The 22,464-nt window shown below is 37.5% G+C and overlaps 1 protein-coding gene across 1 annotated transcript; it reads right to left on the bottom strand.

Moving 5' to 3' along the window:
* Positions 1-780: 780 nt before the first annotated feature.
* TMEM156 (transmembrane protein 156) lies at positions 781-18,323 on the bottom strand. Its single transcript, XM_004681490.1, has 6 exons — positions 18,236-18,323; positions 9,582-9,848; positions 8,360-8,632; positions 6,767-6,886; positions 4,847-4,930; positions 781-983 (listed from the first exon to the last, which is right to left on the bottom strand). Exons 1-6 carry the CDS (start codon positions 18,321-18,323, stop codon positions 781-783), a joined length of 1,035 nt encoding a protein of 344 aa, XP_004681547.1.
* Between the last annotated feature and the right edge of the window lie 4,141 nt (positions 18,324-22,464).

Genomic DNA, 22,464 nt, shown 5'->3' with positions numbered 1-22,464 from the left:
AAAAAAAAAAACCACCGACACTCTTGTTAAACCCAAGATAGCTAGTAGCCTTTTTGGGCTAATTGAACCAATTCAAGCAACTTAAAATAGATTTCTATTAATCAAGGTACTAGCTCCCTACTTTATTCAAACTCCAGCTGTCATTAGCAGTGATGTTAAAACGACTCATCTGTTCCAAATCTGGCCAATGGGAAAATCAAAGGAGGATGGGAAAATAAATGTCTGCAAAAGTAGAATTAACAATTAAGAGTGAAAAGTACATCTTGAACAGAAAGCTGCCAATATTCTGAGCCATTGACTCAGTTCCCTGTTCATTCATACTGCAGATCTCCTTAGTGCTCCAAGAAATGAAACTGATGACGTGTTTAATCATTCTCCTTCCATTGTTTTGGATAGGCATTACGAAAAGTAATTATTTGGGGGGGGGAAGAATATTTGAAAGATCATGGTAAGACAGTGGCAATCATTTTCTCAACACGATCATGCAAACGTGTGATTATTTGACAACTACTTCATGAGGCTTACTAATGCCCTTATAGCCACTAGGCCATGAGCTTGGGTTGCAGAAATGAGCACTGCCAGAGTGTCTCTGCCACTGAGGAGCTAATTGGCTTATAAGGAAGACATCATCAAATATTAACATGAAAATAAGAAGAGCCAAGCATGATCATTGCCACAAAGAAGACTTGTGGTGACATTAAAGGAGTATTAAGCGTATTAAGGGTGGTATTAAGGGTGTATAATAAGGGAGACCTAGAGGAGGTCTGAGGAGATGATAGTTTAGTACAGAAGTATAATGTTGGCACCACCTACATTATACTGGTATAATGTATAAGGTATAAGGTACTGGCATAAGGTATAGTGGGAAGAGGAGAGGTTCACAGGGGGTGGCAAAAGACCAGAGATGTTCAGGAAGAGGGGCTCTGGTGAAGATGCTGTTACCTGATGTTGATCATCAGTTTCTCTAGACTTGCCATTAGAGGCTGTCACATACAGGCACACAATGACTGCCTAGGGTAAACTTTTCTATTCTGCCTATAGATCCTTCATGCTTGTAAAGTCTTCCTGCAAAGTCGCCCTCTACATTTTGACATGTCTGGAACCAAGCAGGTGGCTATAACCTTTACTGCTTAATGAACCCAAATCTGTATTTTAAGAGTCATAAATATTATAGTTAAGCAAGTAAGAATTAAATTTTCATGTTATCTTGCTTGGTTGCTGGACATCTGGCACCAATAATTTATCTTGTCTTCTGCAGGAAATTGAAACCTGCTTAGTTTTTATTATACTGGCATAAATATGTTACAAATTACATTTTCACATTGCCATTACTTTTATTTTGGGGTACGCAAATTATTGGGTCATCCATTTACTTTGGCATTTAGTAATTCTCTCTCACTGTAAAATTTTGTTTTCTTTGCTTCGTGTTTGCTAAAAAAACCCACCCACATTAACTGCAGAAAACATTTCAGCCCATACTGAAATTTGCTTCATGGATGACTCATGTTGTCACACACCAGCTTCCATAATATTCTCCTGAAAAAATGTTTCATCTCAGTTTCCAGTGTTAATGTAAAAAAGTAAGAAGAGTTTTGATCTGACTTGAGCCAGCAGGAGTAAGCCCCCTGTTCAACTGAATGTGAATGTGTATCAACTAAGCAGCTCTGATTTTGAATTTTGACTCTGCTATCACCTGGCTATGAGTGTTCTGGACAGTGTTACAGGTGGTCAAAGGGGACCTTGGGCAACTCAGAGGGAGCATCCTGTGGTGGCCCACCAGAGAGGTATTCCGAACACACCCTTTCTGTGATATGACTTAGGCTGTATTTTTTGGCTGCCTGACCTACCTAACTCCTGCTTATTTTCGAAACCCAGATTTCCTAGCCTCCTTAATAATTCTGTGGGTAATCTACTGGTTTCCCAATCAACTCCCTTTCCTGCCAGTCAGCCAAGTTGGCTTCTGTTGCTTGCATTGGGTGATTTCAATCTTATCCACTGCCCTACCCTTGACCTTAGCTTCCAAGGTCATGAACTCTTCAAGCACTATTTCTAGGATTACACTTCAAAGTTATTTTTGCCTAGTTTTCAAAATTTCTTCTTCAAAGTGATCAATGTTTTTCATTGTTCTTTGATATCCTTCATGATTCTATTAAAAGTGTTTTATGTTAACAACGTGGAATCTTATTCCTCTGGTCACCCTCTTTTTCTTTGTTTTCACCTTTGCAACCCCTAAATTTTACTGGCTTATTTGTTCTTCTAATCTATATTCATTTCTCCTTAAGAACTGTGCCATTTAGTAAGTTTTTATTATGCACAAACTATGTGCCAGATATTATGTTAGGGACAAGGATCCACAGATAAGTAAAATAAATGAATAAAAGGTAAAGTAGATTCATGCGAAGACAGGTGACATAAACAATCACACTTCTCAAAGCAATGAAAGTATTCAAGCTGTGGAAAGCTGGGAATCTGATTCTCTATGACATCTGTCTCTACAGCAGTGAGACTCATTTATTCTACCTGCTTTAATGTGCCCCCAGTTGGTGCCGGGCACTGGGTAGAGCCAGAGTCTTGGTATCCTCTCCTTATTTCTCTCCCATCTTTTTGAAAGTGTGAACCTATCTATATTCCTGTGTGGACATGTGTAACAACACTTACTTAATAATACCAGAACAGCTGAAGGGGCAGCCTGGAATGTACAGCCAGAGTTGACATCAGGCTGCTCTGTTTGATGTGACTCCAGGTATGGTTATCTTTGAACTACTTTTTTTTTTTTTTCCTGATTTGTGTTACTGCTTCTCCAGAACACCATGCTGGCACATTCTCTCCCTCCCATTCTCACTGCTGCCTCTAATCCATCATTATAAAGAGAGGCCTTAAAAATGGCACTCGAGGGAGACATCATTTCCTTTCCATTTCTCTCCAGAAAGAGCAACTTATAATGGGAGGGGGGAATTGCATTTAGGTTACAGGAATATAAACAACAGGAAAGAATCTGCTGCTTTCTCCTTTGAAGCCTCAAAAGGACTCTTGCTTTTAAAAAAGGCCAATCACCTCTTGGCCTTCTCTAAACATTAAAATTATATACCTGGTAATAAAGCCAGAGGATTTTAGTGAGCACTATGAAAGGAAAAGGGTGATTGAGACAGGGTTTTCAGGTGAATGGGACTCATAGGCTCATAAATAGCCCTTGTGAATTTAGACTTGTGGTTAGCTAGTACTTTAAATTTATGATTCCTCAGATTATAAGGGTTGACAGGGGAGTTATTGACTTTTTCTTGGATAAGACTGCAGTGCTCTAAAGTATTACTTGAGAAGAGGAAGGACCAACAGAATTAGGTTAAAAGATTCCTGGCATATGAATATCAGACATGAGCAGTGACTAAGAAAACAGAACAGGAAAAACACCATTTTCTCCCTTCAAAAATTACTTTTGCCACTTCAAACAACCCTGTGATTTTTACTAGTCAAACAAATTGACTAATAAATTGAATGCACAGAATTTCCTTCAGCCTCACCCCTCCCACCCCCTGCATTTAACCGGAGTCAAATGGTTACTTAACCAGTGATTATCTATTAGCCATAGGTTAATCATTTTAATATTAGTGTAAGAGCAGAAAATCTGATTTTTTTTAAGTTCTTTAGGTGCACACAATCCGATTTTTCTTCAGTCTAGTACCTGATTAGCTATTTACATTAGGAGATGGCTGGCCTCCCTGGTGTCACAAAGGGTTAAGTTTCAGCACTACCACCCACCAATCCGCAGCCCCTGCAGCCCAGCTTCAATCCCAGATCCTGGCCAGGGAGCTGACCCACATGGCACAGCAGACCTCTTCTGTCTCTGCTGCTGCTCCCCTCAGCAGTATATGTCAGTCAATCTGCCTGTTCAGCTCCCCACTCTGTCTCTAATGAATTCTTTCACCCCCTCCTCTCTACACATCTGGCATACACCCCAGCTCTTATATACATAAATAAATAAAATAACTCTTTTTTAAAAAATGAGGAAATGGCTAAGAAAAGCCTCCTAGTGCTCTGATGAAGCACTAGGTAACCTCCCAGTGGCTTCAGACACCATGTCCTTTCATTTTTTTGACACCTCAGACTTGAAGCTTTCTTCTCAGACTTCTCACAGAGAAGGAAGCTGCTCACTGGCTGCGGACAAGAGCTATAGTAAGATCCCTTCTAACTCAGGGATTTCCAAAGAGCCAAAGATAATATTCCTCTCTGAGGAAGGAAGGACATGCCCAAGTCACATGATCCCTCTCTTTCTTTGTAATGTGACGCGACAGCTTGAATTCAGAAGGAGGCTTCACAATTAGGAGATCCAAGCACAGCATCTGTGCTAACAGCTCCCTTCTTTGCTCTAATTAGGATTCCCTTATTCCATTTCTATTTCTCGGCAGAGGACAGGGGACTTTTTAATTGGGGCTATTAGAAGTTCTCTTCACACAATGGAACCCTCTACTAAGTGAAGGCTCCGGCAATATCTATGCCCACTCTGCAATTACTTCTTGCAATTCTGAGAAATAATGGTATCTTGTCTCATTTAAAAATAAATCTGAGGCTTATTCCTTATTGCCTTCTTTCCTCTCCCTACTCCCATAAATTTCTTCTTGCCAATTGAGCAAACTTTCCATTATTTAAGGAGGTAGTTTTGATCATAACTGTCCCCTGGTAATAAGACATATTTAACTGGATTTCACATGCCCAGAGCTCCTTTCTTCAGATACAGGCTAATTTAAATGAGATCACGTCTCTTGATCGTGAATGAGTTCACTCTACAGTGAAAGGATGGAGCTTTAGGGTTTCCTAAGTGGTGTTCTGTTTACATTGTCACAGATCTCACCTGAAACAACCCGCACATTCAATGTTTGAAGTTTCTCAGAATCACTTCCTCTTAAGAGAACACATGTAGAGTGGTATTTATGACCTATTCCAAGAAAAGAAATTAAATATTTATATGATAAGCACGTACATTCTTAATATATATTCCCTGGCTTGGCTCTAAAGGTTACTAGGACAAATGGGCCAGTGACAGCTCTGGAACCTGCAATAACTGGACATGAAAAGCTTTTTCTTATTACATTATTTTCCATGAACAAACACAGGTTCTTTCTATATAAAACTAATGGCTTCTTCATGCCTGTGAATGCCATTGTGCCTTGTCTTTAACAAATAACCCCAGCTCTGATGACCAGATATTACATTATTTATGTCATGTATACATAGATATGATACACAAGATACTTACTGCCTATTAATATTTAAAAAGATTTAATGTCCTAAATAGGATGACATTTTTCATTCCCTTATATGCTTGGATTTATAAGATGAACCTTTGAAAGCCACCAAGCCTGTCATATGGATAGATGTTCATAAGGACTTAAGGTCACTCCCCACTACTGGTCTCTTTCTAGACATTTTTTTCTGCTGGCTTTTATCTCTCTTTCTTACTATGTAATTATATTCTAAAAATGGATCCAGAAACTCACAACCATCACATTTATTTAAGAGAATATAATTGTCAAACTTGAAAGACCCTGGTTGGTGTTAACTACGATATTTTATTAACTCTATAACTGGGCAAAACATGAGCCTCCTCTGACACTCAGTTGGTGGTTTTTTGTTTTTTGGTTTTTTTCTAATGTATGAAATGAAAATAATAGACCTCACCCTATTTACAAACTGTGAAAATCTAGAAAAAACTTGTGAAAGTTCTCTGAAAATGGTTATTCTATAAATATAGAATATATTTTGAGCCCACCTGGCTCCAAAGCTTATTCTCATACTGACACACTTTACCTGCCTTTAGGAGACCACTACCCATACTCTGAAGTCTTCCAAAGGCTTGTCAGTGTGTGCACAGGGGAACACCCAGATCCCTGTCCATTTCGATAGGCAAATGCCTGTATTTTAACAGCTGTTAGATATTTTTAATATTGTCTCTGCTGTGGGAGCTTAGATTATTCTGTCTTTGCCTTGACTTTTCTGAGCCCTTCACCCAGAGTAAAAAAGGGAAAGTTTGAAATAAGGAAGCTCTCAGGGCAAAAGTCCTCATATGAGGAACTAAAACAGCATGTGTTGAAATCAGCAATGTTCTACTTCGATTAGCAAAAACCCTGAGGCCTGTGCTGACTCTCCCTGATCTCCCAGTCTAGACTTTGACTTTTTAATCTTCCACTTAATTCTAAACAAATATGAGACTGTCCTTGGAATGGGGCTGCACTTTGATTCACACAGCTTGGGGGGGGGGGGGTTCCCTCATTGTTCCAACTCACTTTTGTCCCAAGCCATGTATCCTAACAAGACACCCTGAACATCTTGATTTCAATTACACATTTTTGCTCTGCCTAGCCAAATTCTACTGACTCCTTTTAAAGACTGAGTCTCACTTACTCACCACCTAAAGTTACTCTGCTCAAAGTCTAACTCTGAAATTCTGCATTACTAATCTCCACTCCACTTCCTCTCTTGAACCCCACTTCCAGGAAGCCCAGGCTCAAACGCCAGTCCATCAACTCTTTCAGTCCTCACAGTCTTTCGCTCCCTTCCTACTCACTTGTCTGGGTAGGAGAAAGTCACATGGAAGCCCAGGAGTCCTGGCACTATGTAGCATTTATCTTCATGTTCTCCGGATTACCGAGAATCACCACTTACACACAGTAAATGTTCAATAAATGGTAATATGAATTTAAAAACAATTTAAATCTGTAATTGAGACACTGAAGGTATTATCCCAATAACCCATTTTTTTCTCAATACTCACTTTGCCACTTCTTCGCCCTCCTGTGACCTTCAAGTATTTTGTGGATAATGACGATGAACAAAAATATAAAAACTGATAGGACTAATGCATACCAAGTGATTTTCATGAAACAAATGAAATCTGCAAGGGAAAAAATACTATAAAGATACAAGAAAAGTGAAGCAACAGATAAGAGGCTATGTGGTGGTGGAGAGGGGTTCTATTTTATATTCCATCCACTTGCCAATAGTTGCATTTTTTGTTTTATAAATAATAATAACCATCCTAATGGATGTAAGTTTACGTTGTTCTTATCCACACAGATTCAAATTGAATCAGTTTGTGAATGCGCCCCAATGTATATTCATTTCCTTTTTTTTCTCATATAAAATCTGAAACAGTTTTTAGCACCCTCCCTGGTGTCACAAGGGGATAAAGCACAGCACTATGAAGCTTTCCATAGTCACTGCAGCATGAGTTCAATCCCCAGCCAGGGAGGAGACACACATGATGTGTCAGACCTCTTCTGTCCTGCCTGCTGCTCCCCTGAGCAGTGTATTTCAGTTGATTTGCCTGTTCTGCTCCCCACTCTGTATCTGGTGAATCTTCCCACCCACCCCACCCTACCCTACCCCCACTCACTTCTGGCTTGTATTCCAGTTCTTGTATGATAAATAAATAAATCATTTTAAAAAATTTTTAACTCAGGATAGTGTGACTAGGAAGCTAATAAACAGAATTAAGATATGTATAGGTTTGTCTTTCAGGCTTATACTTCTTCATTTATTCAGTGACACCCCTAATCGCCACCCCATCTATCTCAGAGTATTTCATCAAAAGTTCCATTAATCCAGGCCTAGACCTTAGCTCTGAGATAACATATCAATTCAGTATGTAATTAGTAGCACATCATAGTGCACATGGGATTTATTTTTATATTTTAAAATATATCTCAACCTTAATGCCCAAGCCCGCAGGCATGTCCAGTATTCTGGGACACAGAGCCTTTCTAGTGATCTTCAAATCACAACCATAAATGGTTCATTTGATCCCATGAAAAACCTATTTTGAAAAAAATTAAACAGATAAAAGAATTAATATTCTTTCCATCCATATTATATTTCGTCAGTAAATTTCTCCATTTGACTTGCAGTAAAGTTAGTATGGTAGCTCTTATTTATTTAATTTTGTGTCTGTGTCCAATCTTCTTTTCCTTCTAATTTCCTTTAAGGCTTACTTTTTGATGAAATCTTGATAACATGGATGTACCTAGAGAGTATTCTGCTTAGTGAAATAGGTCGGGAAGACCAGTCCCTTGTATGTGGTATGTAGGGAAACCAAATGAGTTAATTAATTAAATAAACATGAAGATATACTTTCAACTATAAGACCAAATTAGTAGTTATCAGGAATGGAGAGGATTGGAAAGAGTAGGTAAATCAGGCAAAAAAAAAAAAGTCAATTCTATGGTCAAGGATAGCATTGGATTTTTCAGTGGTGAATTTAATGGAGTATACATACATGTTGACTCGTAATGGATGCACCTGAAACTTACATAATGTTACAATGTAATATTACTTCAGCAAGAATTTTTAAATTTTAAATAATACTTACTTTTTGCATCCACTTCTAGGTGCAAAGAAATGTGTATACAATTATTTGGGTCTTCTTTAATTCTGTAAGTATGATTTCCAGACTTTTCCTGTAGGGAGGAAAAGTCTGCAACTTCCTCTAAGATTGCTGACATTTTAGTCTGGCTGTTTAGATGGCAGGTAAAGTTATAGTCCTCTAAGTAGTCAGCCATAGGAGGTACAATAAAACTGAAGTGTTGACAAGGTGAGTGAAAATCATTTTCTTTCTCTTCCATTGATCCTCTCATGACAAGAACTGGAAAGGTTTAAGAAATATAATTTGCAAAATACTAGTACATAGTAAGAAAATAGGTGTAACTCAAAACTAAACCTCCTCATTACTAACTTTTTTTAAAGTAGAAGCAAGATATAAACTAAACTAATAATAATGATTAAAGTGCTTACAGTATTTAAGATTATGAAAAGAAAGTAAAGGTCAAATTGAAATCAAGTTGGATCCTCTCTGAGAAAATTCAGACGTCCCCTGCGACTGGTGACACAGGCTATTTGCAAAGCGGTCTCAGCATTCCATATTGCAATTTGCCTAGAGTCATTGCCAAGAAATCTAATCTCAATTTTGAAGAATATAAAATAATGCTGTGGTTGGCCCTCCCTGGTGGCGCAGCTAGTTAAAGCACCGCACTGAGATCCCTGCCCTGGGAGGTGACCACATGGGGCAGCAGACCTCTCCTGGCCCGCCCCGCTGCTCCCCTAAGCAGTGTACTTCCTCGATCTGCCTGTTCTGCTCCCCACTCTGTCTCTGGTGAGGCCTCTCACCGACCCTGAGCCTCTGGCCTGTACCCCAGTTCTGTATGCACAAATAAATAAATCTTAAAAAAAATTTTTTTTTAAATAAAATAAAATAATGCTGTGCTTTAACTCATTGCACCACCAGGGAGGGTCTATAGTTGTTTTTTAATTTACTATCTTTGAAGAGAGCTGCTTACTGTCCTTTAACCATCAAGTATTGTAAATTATAGCAGAATGTTGATGTATTTAAGAATAGGATATTTTGTTTTTAGTAAATCAAAGTGAACCAAAAATGAATGCTATCCCAAATTCCAAAAGTAAGTCTCCCTAAAGAGTGAAGAGAACCAAGTATCCAGAGCTACTGGCCTTGAAATGAAATAGATTATTAATACTTTCCTTAACAGAATAAAGTGATTTTCATTGATAAATCTTATTCTCTTTCCCTTTGATTTTACCTTTTGATGTTTGTTCCTGAGAAGTGAAGTTTATGCTTTCTTTGGTCTCACAAACCAAACAGGAGCAGCACATGTTAAATTCACGTGTGATGTCTTGGCAAAGCCTGGTGAAGTTTTCAAAGTTGGATTGATTTAGAAAGACTCCCAGAATAGTCTGGTTTTCCCTTGGTGGTTTCAGAAAAGCCACCAAAGAAAAATTGAAAGGGAATGAATAGGTGAAAATAGGTTGTAAACACACTTCCAGACATGATAACTCCAATGTGTTTCCTGTAAAGAAGAAGAAAAAAAAAAACTTTTGTTTCCTGTGAAATTTTGAAGTTTTGTCATTCAAATAAGTATACAATTAGCTCCCAATTTTCTTAGATGAATTATTACATTTCAGTGTATCAATGGTAAGATTATTTCTACATGAATTAACAATATTTAAAATGACTCTTTAAAATTTATCAGCATTCCTTAGTTTTCAGAGAACAGAAGTCCCTGAAGACAAGTGCTTAGAAACCCTGGTATTTAACCATCTTATTTTCTGGCAAAATCTTAATGATCAAAACTTAGGTTCCGCTAAATCTTTTCTTCTGAATGCACCTTTTCCAAACTAGAGGTTCTGTCCTTTGCATGGAATACAAAACTTGGACAGTATCTCTGTTTTTGTAACCTAGAACTGCTTTTACAAATTACCATAACCTGGGTGACTTAAAACAAGAGAAACTTAAAAGAGAGAGAGAGAGAGATCTCATCAGCAAAAGAGATAAATACTCTAGATCCTGCTGACCTCTTGGGTTGCAGCAACATAAAATGGCATCATACATATGAAAACACCTTTTAAAAAAAGATTTATTTGCTTAGGCATACAAAAATGGGGTACAGGCCAGAGATTCGGTGCGAGGGGACTAGCCAGAGACAGAGTGGGGAATAAAACAGGCAGATTGACTGAAACACATTGCAGAGGGGAGCAGCAGGCAAGACTGGAGAGGTCTGCTGCACCAGATGGGTCAGCTCCCTGGCCAGGGGTCAAACTCATGCTTGTGGCTGCAGATAGCTCCACAGTGCAGCATTTTAGCACTTTGCACCACCAGGAGGGCCCTGAAAACACTTTAAAAATGTGTATATACACACACACACAAAAAGTGTATACATGTGAATTATTGAAAAGTCAAACTCATATTCCAAAGTTAAAATTCAAAGTTCATTCTTCACTTAGTACAAGATTATCTATGATTTAATTCACACAAATAATTAAAACCCACTATAAAAAAAATTGGGAATTCCTGTTTAGCAGCAATAATCAACTAACGAATCGGAAACTTCCCTATTCCCAGTCAGACAGTCACTTGTTAAGCAAGAGAAAATAATTGAAATGTTCAATTTCACCTTTATGTGGCTTTCCCTACCATCATTTGTATGATAAACATATATTTTTTTAAATTTCTAAATAATGGAAATATAATAAAACAATGACTTCATTTTTTAGAATGATTATTCCCAGTCATGTTTTGGTGCAAACTTAAATAAAACTCTAGGTACCGATTGATAATAAAACTTTTTTTAGTTTGTGGATTTTTTGCATTAATAGTAATTCTCTAGTGTTTAATTATTAATTATTATATTTCTAATATTTAACATCCTTCTACATTTTAAATCTCTTCTACAATAACTCACATGTGATTTGTAGCTTTAAAAAAATTATATTTGAGGCCCTCCCTGGTGGCGCAGCGGGTTAAAGCACAGCACTGAGAAGCTAAAGCCACTTCCTCATGAGTTCGATTCCTGCCTGCCCCGGAGGTGACCACATGGTGCGGCAGACCTCTCCTGACCCACCTGCTGCTCCCCTCAGCAGTGTACTTCGTCGATCTGCCTGTTCTGTTCCCCACTCTGTCTCTGGTGAAGCCTCTCACCACCCCTGAGTCTCTGGCCTGTACCCCAGTTCTGTATGTACAAATAAATAAATCTTTAAAAAAAATCATATTTGAGTTGTTATAAAGGTGCTTAGGTGAAGGGAGAACTGGAATTTTACTCAAATATGTTATTCTGCAATGCTAGTAGATTTATAAACAAAGTTGTAATCAAATTATAACTGCTTTTTTAAAAGACTTCCTAAAATAATAAAGTTCCAGGAAGAAGAAATGCACAATCTACTGGAACTCTATACTGTTTAATTTTTTATATATTATTAAAAGACATGAAACACATTCCTTGCCATCTTTCCATTTTCCTCACACTGACATTTATCATTTTATGGGATTTTCATCTTCTGTAATTTATATTCATACAATGTGACCTAAAAGGGAGGTAGAGAAATGTTTATAGTCAGCACTACAATGTTCTTATCTAAAAAGCTGGGCTTTCTAGAGTTAATGATGTACCCTTGATATTTGACTGTGAGGTCGGTTTTTTGGATGACTTTTAAATCTTAGCTTTAAATAATCCAATCAGAAAAGAAATCGAGGACCTATCCTTATCTGGTATAATTTTAAGAAATAAGTGAATTCTACTGAATCCTTTTTGTTATGAGAGCGACTAAATTCTCACCTCCATAAACAAGAATTTATTAATTTAAACATTGCCATTAGTATTGCTGTGGGCCAGACAGCTAAATTCTCACTCCCAGAGGTAGAAATGTTCCAGAATTATTCTAGTTCAACTACGTATGTTTCAGTTTTTAACGTTTTACCACATTTTTAGTTATTTTGTACCAAGAGTATTCTTCAAGTATGACTGCAAGAACAAGTCTCAACTACCTGTTGGCCTTTATAAATAAATGAAAATGTATAATAATCCCTCTGTTGTTTGACATACAGTAGGAGCTCCAGAAACAACTCTCTGTCAAATGATATTTTCTCATTACTTCAGTTGGTACTTTGTTAACCAGTTGTCAGAACTTTGGCAAAGGCATTTCGGATGATAATATTTCAGATATCAAACATAAACAAGAGAAAATAAGAAAATTTTGTCATTAGAAATATAGCTGATATGACTTTTTTGGAGAAGTACTTGGAGTTTCTTGTAAGATTAAATATATTCAACTATTCCACCACTAGTTACCCAATGGTAATGAAAACATGTTCACACAAAGATACAAGAATGTTCATGACAGCCTATTTATAAAAGCTCAAAACTGGAAACAACCCAAGGAACGAATGGACAGATGTGCTGCATATTTTCAATGGACGACTTAGCAATAAAAAGAAAAAAAAAAAAACTGCTGATACACTCAATAACATAGTTGAATCTCAGAAACATTTTGCTCAGCTAAAGAAGTCAGACCAAAAATATATTTGTGTGATGCTTCCATTTATATGAAGAAGGACAAAATCACAGTGACACTGCTTAAGAAAATAAGCAGCCTTGGGCATGGGAGGAGATTTGACTGGAGAGGGCAGGAAATTATCCTGGGAGTGCTGAAAGCCTGTATCTTCTGTGGGGTGCGATCCCAAAGTGGGTACCACTGTCAAAATCCATCACTATAAATACTGAAGAGGTTGCCATTCTATTGTGTGTAAATTAAGCCTTTAAAAAAAGTCAGAGCCAAAGCATAGCATACCCAAGTGTTTCTAAAGATCTTTTTCATCGTGACTGGCTATTTTGTAGCATGATTCAGCAATTTAAAATATAAGTGGCAGGAGGTGTTCTGCCTCTGAATCACATGCAGTGTTGTAAACCAGCTCCTTTGATAAAATTAAATTAAATTAAAAGTTGTCAGGATAGGAAAGAGCTGTGGTTTAGCTTCCGATTTTTAGACATTGGTTAACATGTTGCTTCCCTTTAGTCACAGGTCTGCCTCTGTAAAGGAGTTAAAAAAAAAAGAATATCAATTTCAACAGCTCAATCATGGTTCCATTTTCAATGCAGCAGTTAAAAATTTAGTGGGAAAGGGGGGACATGTTACATATGGATGCTACATCCATGAAGTTTGCCCGATCCGGAATAGGAAGTCTGGAGAGGATATGTATTCACTTATAGAATTTGGGAAAGACCACTTAAAATGTGTCTGGGGTAAAAAAGCCAAGTTTGCGATTACTTCTAACTTGTGGTAGCAGCCTATGAATGGCCAGTTTGGGACATAAGAAAAAAGATTGTTGGTTTTAGTTATCAAAATAAGGGAAACAAATGCCTATTATGAAATTCTCCAGGAAGAAAAATAGTAAGAAAATGACTCAAGGTAAAGAGACTTGTAACTTTAAGTTAAAGTTTTACAGACTACACAACCTAAAAGTTTTAGGTTTATGATAAAAATCTTGTTACAAAAATCTAAGAGGAAGATAATATCTGGCCTACTTAAAAATGATGATTGTGAGGAGCAGATGAGAAATTCTTCCTTCAGTAGTATTTTCTTTTAACTTCAAGATGGCTCAGAAAATTCACACAGTCAACATGCATTGAGTGCTTTTTAATGTGACAGGTATTATTATGAGTGCTTAAAATATGAATAAAACAAGCAAAACTTCATTTTCATTGGCTAACATTCTATTTGGGAAATAGAAACAAAAATATACAGACAAAAATATACACACAATAAATATGTAAACCATATCAATAATAAGTGAAAGAAGACCACATTAATGTTTCAGAGAAAGTAATTTTTTCTAAGAAAACACAACAGGTATCAAACTGATCATCTACCTACCAATGCAATGAAACAAAGTATCCCAAGCAAAGGTTAATGGCATTGTAACCTAGCAGAGGAAGCAAATTCTACCAGAGTGGTGAAAAGCATTACATATTACCTGCAGCAGTGTTTTTTTGCCAGCCCATCTAAATATATATGTAAAAATATTTGTATGCACTTGTGCCACCCTGGTGGTACAAGAGGCTAAATCTCAGCACCATGAAGCTATCAGCAGCCACTGCAGCACAAGTTCAATCCCCAGCCAGCGAAGTGGCCCAGATGGCGCAGCAGACCTCTCATGTCCCACCCACTGCTCCCCTCAGCAGTGTATTTCAATAAATCTGCCTGATCTGCTCCCCACTCTGGTGAATCCTCTCACACATACACACACCCCAACCCCTCATCTCTAGTCTATACCTCAGCTCTTATATGCATAGGCAATAAAATAAATCATAAATAAAAAATTTTGTATATACTTAAAAATAAATTGTATATGTCGGTGGCCATCTTAAAACTGATACAGATAGTTCAGTGAGCGGGAAAATCTTAGAACAAGAAAATTTATTCCTCTACTTTGATTTCTTCTCTTAGATGATTTTCCAAATAATTTCTCTTAAGAAGTATGTTTCATTATGAATGAGCTGAAATAGTCAGTGTGTTAAGGTGAGTTTTATTTTATGTAAAATAGTTGGCTTGGTACCTGGTCCATGCATAAGTACTTATTAAATTAATGTTTCATTAAATAGTCATAAAACCATATCTCACACCTTATTGGAGACTTAATTAAAATATGAATGAGTCAGTCAGTAAGAAAACAAATTGTCCATTTTTGAAAATGAAGAGAATATCGCTGAGTAAGTTGACTACTGTTCACTTTGATTAACAGCGTCCTTCATGATAGAAACACAAATAATGTGTAAATGTACTCACATGCTGGGTTTATCTTACAATTTATAAGTATTTTAAATTCCTTTATCCATTGTTTCCTTCCATTTCACTGTTCGTTATATTATCTTTCCATCAGAAAGTGTGAAATAGAAAGGAAGTGAAAGCTAGTAAACATAGTTTATGTCAGTTGGCTCTTAAAAGTGAGGAAGTCAAAACAGCCAGATAAAATTAGGCTGGAGGTGTTTTCATCTGTGCTATTCCTGTCCTGTTTTGCCACAAATCTCTTGTGTACTCTCTGCAATTTCTGGTTTCGAGAACTTCCTAGGTATTAATATGAGCACGTCTTATTTGAAATCAGTAATTTTTTATAAAGTAATTCTACAGGCATGTGAAGAAGTGATCATTAGAACTGACCTTTACTACTTCTCTTTGCAAATGAAAATGTATGGAACGTCCTGACCAGAGATGCCTGGAAGCCACATCTACGTGCCCATCCCATTTTTCTACATTGCTATTTTAGTGATCATAGTATTGTCTTTAATTATTTTTCAGAGAGCCTTGTCCCTGACCTAAAACTTCTTGAAGGAAGAAAGACTTTTCTTTCATTTTTTGCAGTCCATTTCTAGCAGAGATAAACGTTACACATAAGTGAAAAAATAAATAAGAACGCTAAGATATATTAATACATGAGTTAACCAGCTCGCTCTCTCTTACCTACTTTTAACCACTGGTAAAATGTCTTATCTGGAAGCAACCCAGCTCCCTGAATTACAAGATACTCTAATCAAGGTATATCCAATCCTTTATCTACATGCAATGTCAGTGTATGAAACCATTCTATTAACTACATACCTTCATGTAAGCTACCTTTAAATAAACTGGAAGTTAGAGTAAGCTGTTATACCATGTGTACCCAAAGTAAACTCATTACAAGTTGCAAACCACCAGTGAAAAGTTGCCCTTCCTTAGTAAAGTTAGACTAAATAGCTTATATTGTATAATTATGGTAATTGAATATTCCAGCTAATGATTATTCAGACTCAAATACATTCTTGATGAAAAATGATCAAACACAGTGCTCTATTTTTAACTTGGGCCTTCAGAGAGTTTATTATTTTGAAATCAAATCTATTAAACCTCATGAATACATTCCTGCTCATTCAGATTCCCTTGGAATTCGTTTGACATGTTAAAGATAGGGTTATCAGTGAATAATTTATAGCAAAAATCAATTTATAATATTTATCTTAGAAATTAAAGAGAATAGGACATAAGAAAAAAAATTTAAAAAGACACAAGGAAGTGACTGGAGGGTAAGACTATATAGGAAAATCTCAAGGTTAACGTTAAAACCATCTTAATTTATCATCTAATTTTACCAGACATTGAGCTAGTAAAATTCTAGATATATGAAATACACTCATTTCATAAGGCAACTATTATTATGATAAAAAATTATGGAAATATAAAAACAACTTATCTTAGTTTGACCATTTTGATATATAACATATAAAAAGAGACTCTTGGAACTTGCTCTTAGTAATCCATAAGTCATTATAAAATTCAAAGCATTCTGATTACACTAATTCAATGAAATGCCTGATTATTAGCATTTCATTTATGGTGGCACAGTGAAAATTCAAACACAAAATGACATAAGAATTAGATGGAGGTTTTCAAACAGTGTTGCTTGTTGACCCCAAGGAGTATCCCTTTAAAGCAAAGTATCCAAGTACATCCACCACCCCCAAAACATCTGAGGTGTTGTAGAACCAGTAAAAGAGAAATCGCTATTTTAAGTTTGGGGTTGGGGAGCTACGACAGCATTTGGGAACCTCTATGTCTAATTAGTTCATTATTGTCAAGGGACATATGCCTAAAAAAGAAAAATTTTAATAAGCTTCTGTAGTCACCAGTTCACATGAAACACTAACCAATAGTTAGCAAATAGTTTATTTATTGCTCTTCAAACTAGTTACTTAGCTTTTAATTCCAATCTGTGTTTTTGGAGGTGTTAGATACATTTATATGAAGTACTTAGCAACTAACTGAGCTTACTCTCAACCCAGAATAGATTATCTGTATGCCAATTTTAGCTTTTCTCTTTATATTTTCAGTCATGAAATCAAGGATAAAAAATATGTGCTGTGATTGCTTAATCCAAGCAACATAATGCCAGGAAGCCAAGAGAAATTTGAAAATTTCAGTTGTTCACAAAAGTTCAGCCATAGTGTCAATTTATCAAAAATATTTTTATCTGGCAACTTAGCACTATGTAGATCCAACATTAAAATACTCATCAAATATAATTAGCAAAGATATTCTTATTTGGTTATTTTAGCATCATGTATATGTAACAATAACCACTGAAGCAACTCAGCAAATATAATCTTTTTTCTGATTTTAATCAAAACAACACTAACTTTTAAATAATAAAGTACAGCATTTTCCTCTTGCTTCTTCTTATTATTAAATACTAGGGAACACAATTATCATCCAAACAAAATATCTTCAAAATTTTAACTGACATATAAAAATAGTTTTAATTTATACCTGCTTATTTTTCTAGCCCAGGTTTCAACAATCATATTTTTTGGAAATAAACCTAGTTAACTTTGTTATATTTTTCTCCAGTTTCAAATATATACATACATATACCTGCTAAAATTTGCACTCATTTAATTTCATTGTTTTTAACACAATATCTAATGACTCACTTTTCAAATTATGACAATGAATTATTTGGATAAATTCAAATTGTAGTGGAGGAAATTCAAGCAGTTTCAGCATAATAAATGTTAACTTTCTTTCTAAAGTAATTCCAGAACGTAAAAGTATACTCAAAACTGAAAGAAACTGTCTCAAGAAGTATAAGCATGTACTGAAGTTACTATAAACTCCATGTTCGAAATCTAGACTCCAGATGTAAATATTTCTTTTTAGGGTTTCATTTCATTACTGTCTGCAGCACAATTAAATACAATGAATAAGGTTACTGTGTGATGTAGCAATCAACTAAAATTGCAATTTCATTTTATTAGTTTTTCCAATCAAGAACTTCAGTCCGTGTAGCATGTATCCAGAAAGAGGGCCTTTCTTGTAACCATTAGCTGATCTAATTTTTTTAACTAGAAAAAGAAAAGGTAAATTATACACTCACCTTTTGGTGTCTTGAAATATTCTGGCAAAATTAAAGTGAATGTGATCACTACTGCCAGAAGGAATTTAAGAAGGACTGTTTTGGTCATGTCTATTTCACATGACACAATGCGTTCCCATCAAGTGCCCTGGTGGCACGTTTCTTCCTGCTTTAAATATCATCTCGGCAGCGCTGTTGGTCTCTGTAGTGTAGACATACTCACTTCCTTTTGAGTAAGATTTAAAAAAAAAAAAAAAAAGGGCCTTGAACCGAGACTTCATTTTGAGTCACTTTCCATTAAGAAAACTGCCTTCTAAAAAATACTTTTGAACGATCTTCTAAATGAGATAAGTGATCTTCTAAATAAGACAAAAAAAGGGGGGGGAGGGGGCTTGTTTTTATCTACAAGTGAAACTATTTTCCCATGTTTGACCTGTGTGAGTTAAGTAGAAACCCGAAATATATTCAATGAAAATAAAATAATCACAGCCAGTTGCGTCCGGGCTGCATACACATCATTCATTCGTTTATTTCTTAAGACACTGTGGACTCCTTTTTAAAAACCAGACGCTCTGCAGGTCTGGTGCTCTGCATTTCTAGACAACAGCAAACAGTGTAAAACTAATGACACAAAGTTTGGGTTCCACTTTACTGTACAGAAGCAGTACAAGGAGACTTGTTAAAAAGAGGCGTATAAATGCTGTGATTATTGTTAGAGAATCCACATTTCATTTCCTATTGCAAAAAAAGATCTTTCACTATGATAATTCAGTGAAATAAAATACTTCGTTTTAGAGTATAAATGGAAGGAAGGGAAAATTTATGGTGAATGCAGAATATTTACAAATAAAATACTTTTATTCTTGTTCTTATTTTCTGATTTTAGGAGTTAAAGATGGGACCAACTAGTGCCATTTATTTTCTCTCTGCTCACTCACTCCGGCCCCCAGCATCTGTTCATGGCCGTGCATCCTATTCCTTGTTCTTACCCACATACCACTGGGCTTTAAGGAACAGTAGGCGCTTGTAGATTAGGAGGAAGGGAATTAAAGTGGTGCTGTAAGTATACTGTGAGTGGGAATGAACTGTCTACTGGTAGGTGTGGAACAGGCGGGTTAAGAGAATTTAGGACCTGGGTCTAAATTGGAGTAGGACATCAAACAAAAGACTTACTTTGTGAAAAGCATCAAGGATCATTCTGAGGAAGCAAGGATGACATAATGATCACAGCCGGCACTGCTGGCTGGACTACAAAGCATGCACACAGATCAGGCACCATCTTCAGTAGATTATGGACTTAAAAGTTTGATGCTAAGAAATACATTTCTGCATTATACTTATCATGCAGTATAAGTCACCCAAAAATTTATAGTGCAAAAGTTTATTCTTAAATACAGGATGTATTTGCTAGGTGATTTCGCGTACCTAGAAAATAAACTAACATAAAGAGCTTGGTCACCTAACACTAGAAGCTTCTGACTCTCTGATAACCTGTTTGAGAGAGCTGGTGGTCGGGGTGGTGGCTCACATTGTCATAGTTTCATTTTACACTTTCCAAAGCACCTTCACAAATATCAGGTTTTGAAAAGAGAATGACTATAAACCTGCAGTTACTCTTCCACTGTGGGTTTCTCCCTCCCACCTCAATAAATTATTAATAAAGGGCAAAACTGTGTTTGAAATCCGGAGAGTCTGTTGCAGACTTAATGCTGTCAACCACTATGAAGATATCTTCACCCTCACACTGAATGAGAACATCTGTCAAGAAGAGTCACATAAAATAATAATAATAATAACCACAAATACAGCTCTTTATAGGTGCAAGGCACTGTCTCAAGTCAGGATTTCAACTAAGTGGCACTACTGACATTTGGGGTCAGATAATTGTTGTCGTAGGGACAGTCCCATTGTAGAATGTTTAGCAGCAGATGCCAGTGACAACCTGCCCCGTCCCAGCTTTGGCAACAAGAGAAAATGTCTCCAGACACCACTGGAAGGCCCTGTGGGGACAGAATATCTCCCAGTTGAGAACCACTGCTCTAAACACTGCGTGTACATAAAGCCACTTAATCCTCCTAACAACAATCCTGTGATGTAGTTGCTATCATCATTTCCATTTCACTCACTTGAGACCAGTTCTAATCTAGGTAATCTCATCATCCAGAAAGTGAATTTAAAAGACAATCCTTAATGGGGATCAGCCCAGTGACTGCTAATTGTGTTACTGGCAGATAACACATCTCCTTTGACACACAGTAACACTTGGATGAACACATTTTGGGGGTCTGGTAGGGCAGGACTAATCTCTTATTAGTGAGGTCTGCCCAAGTACGGAGAGGATCTGGGGAAGTTCCAACATCCTCAATTATGTTGTGAGTGATTCAACAAATATTTACTGAACGCCTATACTATGGCAGGCAGGGCTCTGAACCCTGTGTGTGAAGTTGCAAATAAGGCAAAGTCCTCGCCCTCACAGACTAGTGGGAGTAGACATTTCCAGTGTCAGACAATTACAGAGAATGATGATAGCTTATGTTCAGATAATACTAAGTGTTGTGGAAAATAATAACGCAAAGCAGGTTATGCTGGCAGAGAGTCGGCACAGCACTTTTCGGTGTAATAAGGATGTTTAAGAAGGTCGTGTGTGTTTCCATTGATATGGCACAAGGGACTAGACAAAAGTACAGGGACAGAGAACAAAGCAGCCGTTGCCAGAGGCTGGAGGTGGAGGGAGGAGTTGAGTACTCGGATACTCGAGGGAATTCCTAGGACGGCAGTGCTCTGTGTCTTGATTATATCCAGAAGATGGTCGTGGCTATCTTCTGTGTAGTACCCATGTAACAGGGGGGTCCCTAGGAAAAAGGGAAGTTCCAGGTTCCCTGCCCCACCCAGAAGGAGTGTGGAACTGAGCAGAGAAAAAGGAGAGAGAAGAAGAGAGAAGGAAGGATGGAGAGCCAGGAGACCTGAGGAAGCCACATGGAGCAGCAAACATGTGATGAAGAAACCGGGCTTGTTTCCTGACACTGGACTGGTTAAGGCAGATGTGGGTGAGATACCTGCAGGGAGGTGACTATGGCAGTGTTTATATTGATTTTGATTTTGCTCTTTTCCTCCCAATTTGTCTGGCCATTTCTGACCCTTTTCCATGGGTCCTGGCCAAAAGGTGCTTTAGTCTTGTGGCAGCTTTCAGGCCTTGCTTTGGGCCAATCCCTTTTGGGTTAACTTTTGCCCACAAGGGGATGGGTAACTTCAGGTGTTTGATTTAGAAGTTATATTCTTTGTGTTCCATATTGTATATTCACTGTATTAAAGTCCCTTTTCACTAAAGCTTTATATGTTTTGTCTTGTTGCGGCGGATGGCAGAACCCACTTAGAGCAGGCAGGTTTGGGGCTTCAGGGGTGCCCCTCTCCCTGTCCTGTAACAGATTTGGGGAGCCCTATAACACCTAAAGCCCTGTACCTGGAAAGGGGGGTTATACTGCATGTAATTTACTACTCAGTAAACATAATTTTCTCTCTCTCTCTCTTGCCACACAGGCTTTTACTGTTTTAGAAATGAAGGTTATTGAGAAAGGAACTAGAGTTTTGTTTCTGAGGCCTGGGAGTGTGAGGCAGAATTTGAAGTTAATGGAAGAGAAATCCAGAAGGAGCCTCAAGTCAGGCTGGCAGAGACCTCAGCCTCCCCCCACAACCCCCACCTGCCTTACTAGCTTTAGTAGCATGGTGAGTTTTTTGCAAAAGAACCCAAGGCTGAAAGCACACAGGAAGTCACCTGTCTGAGAGCCAGGCCAACCTGGGATGGACAAAGACCTCCAGAGCTCCATTGCTCAGACCACAGCTGTGCTTCACTGAGCACCTTCTCCTTGTTTACTTCCCTCCCAGTACCCCAACCTGCCCCTACACACAACCCCCCCCCCCATCAGTTTGATCTGCCACCACTATGTTTAGAACTTTCCAGAATGGGCAGAGTTCATCTGGGTTCTCACACCCTGCAGGGGCATCTGGCTTCTTTTGCACAGCCCACACATTTGTTTTGCCCACACTGTTCCCACCCCCAACACCTGCGGCAGGAAAGGCAGAATCTGTTTTTACTGACAAAACCCACTACACTGAGAGCAGTCAGTGAGGAGGGAATCTAATGGGGCCACTTGCAGTAAAAGGAATAGAAGGCAGACTTGTCTACCCAGACATCCACTCAGAGAGAGGAGAAAAGAAGGAAAAATCCACCCCCCGCAACCCGCCCCTCCGCC

This window comes from Condylura cristata, unplaced genomic scaffold (genome assembly GCF_000260355.1).
Source record: "Condylura cristata isolate star-nosed mole 26May11 unplaced genomic scaffold, ConCri1.0 scaffold00012, whole genome shotgun sequence".
Taxonomy (NCBI): domain Eukaryota; kingdom Metazoa; phylum Chordata; class Mammalia; order Eulipotyphla; family Talpidae; genus Condylura; species Condylura cristata.
The sequence above is the reverse complement of the archived record's forward strand: the minus strand, read 5'-3'. Positions and strand labels throughout refer to the sequence as shown.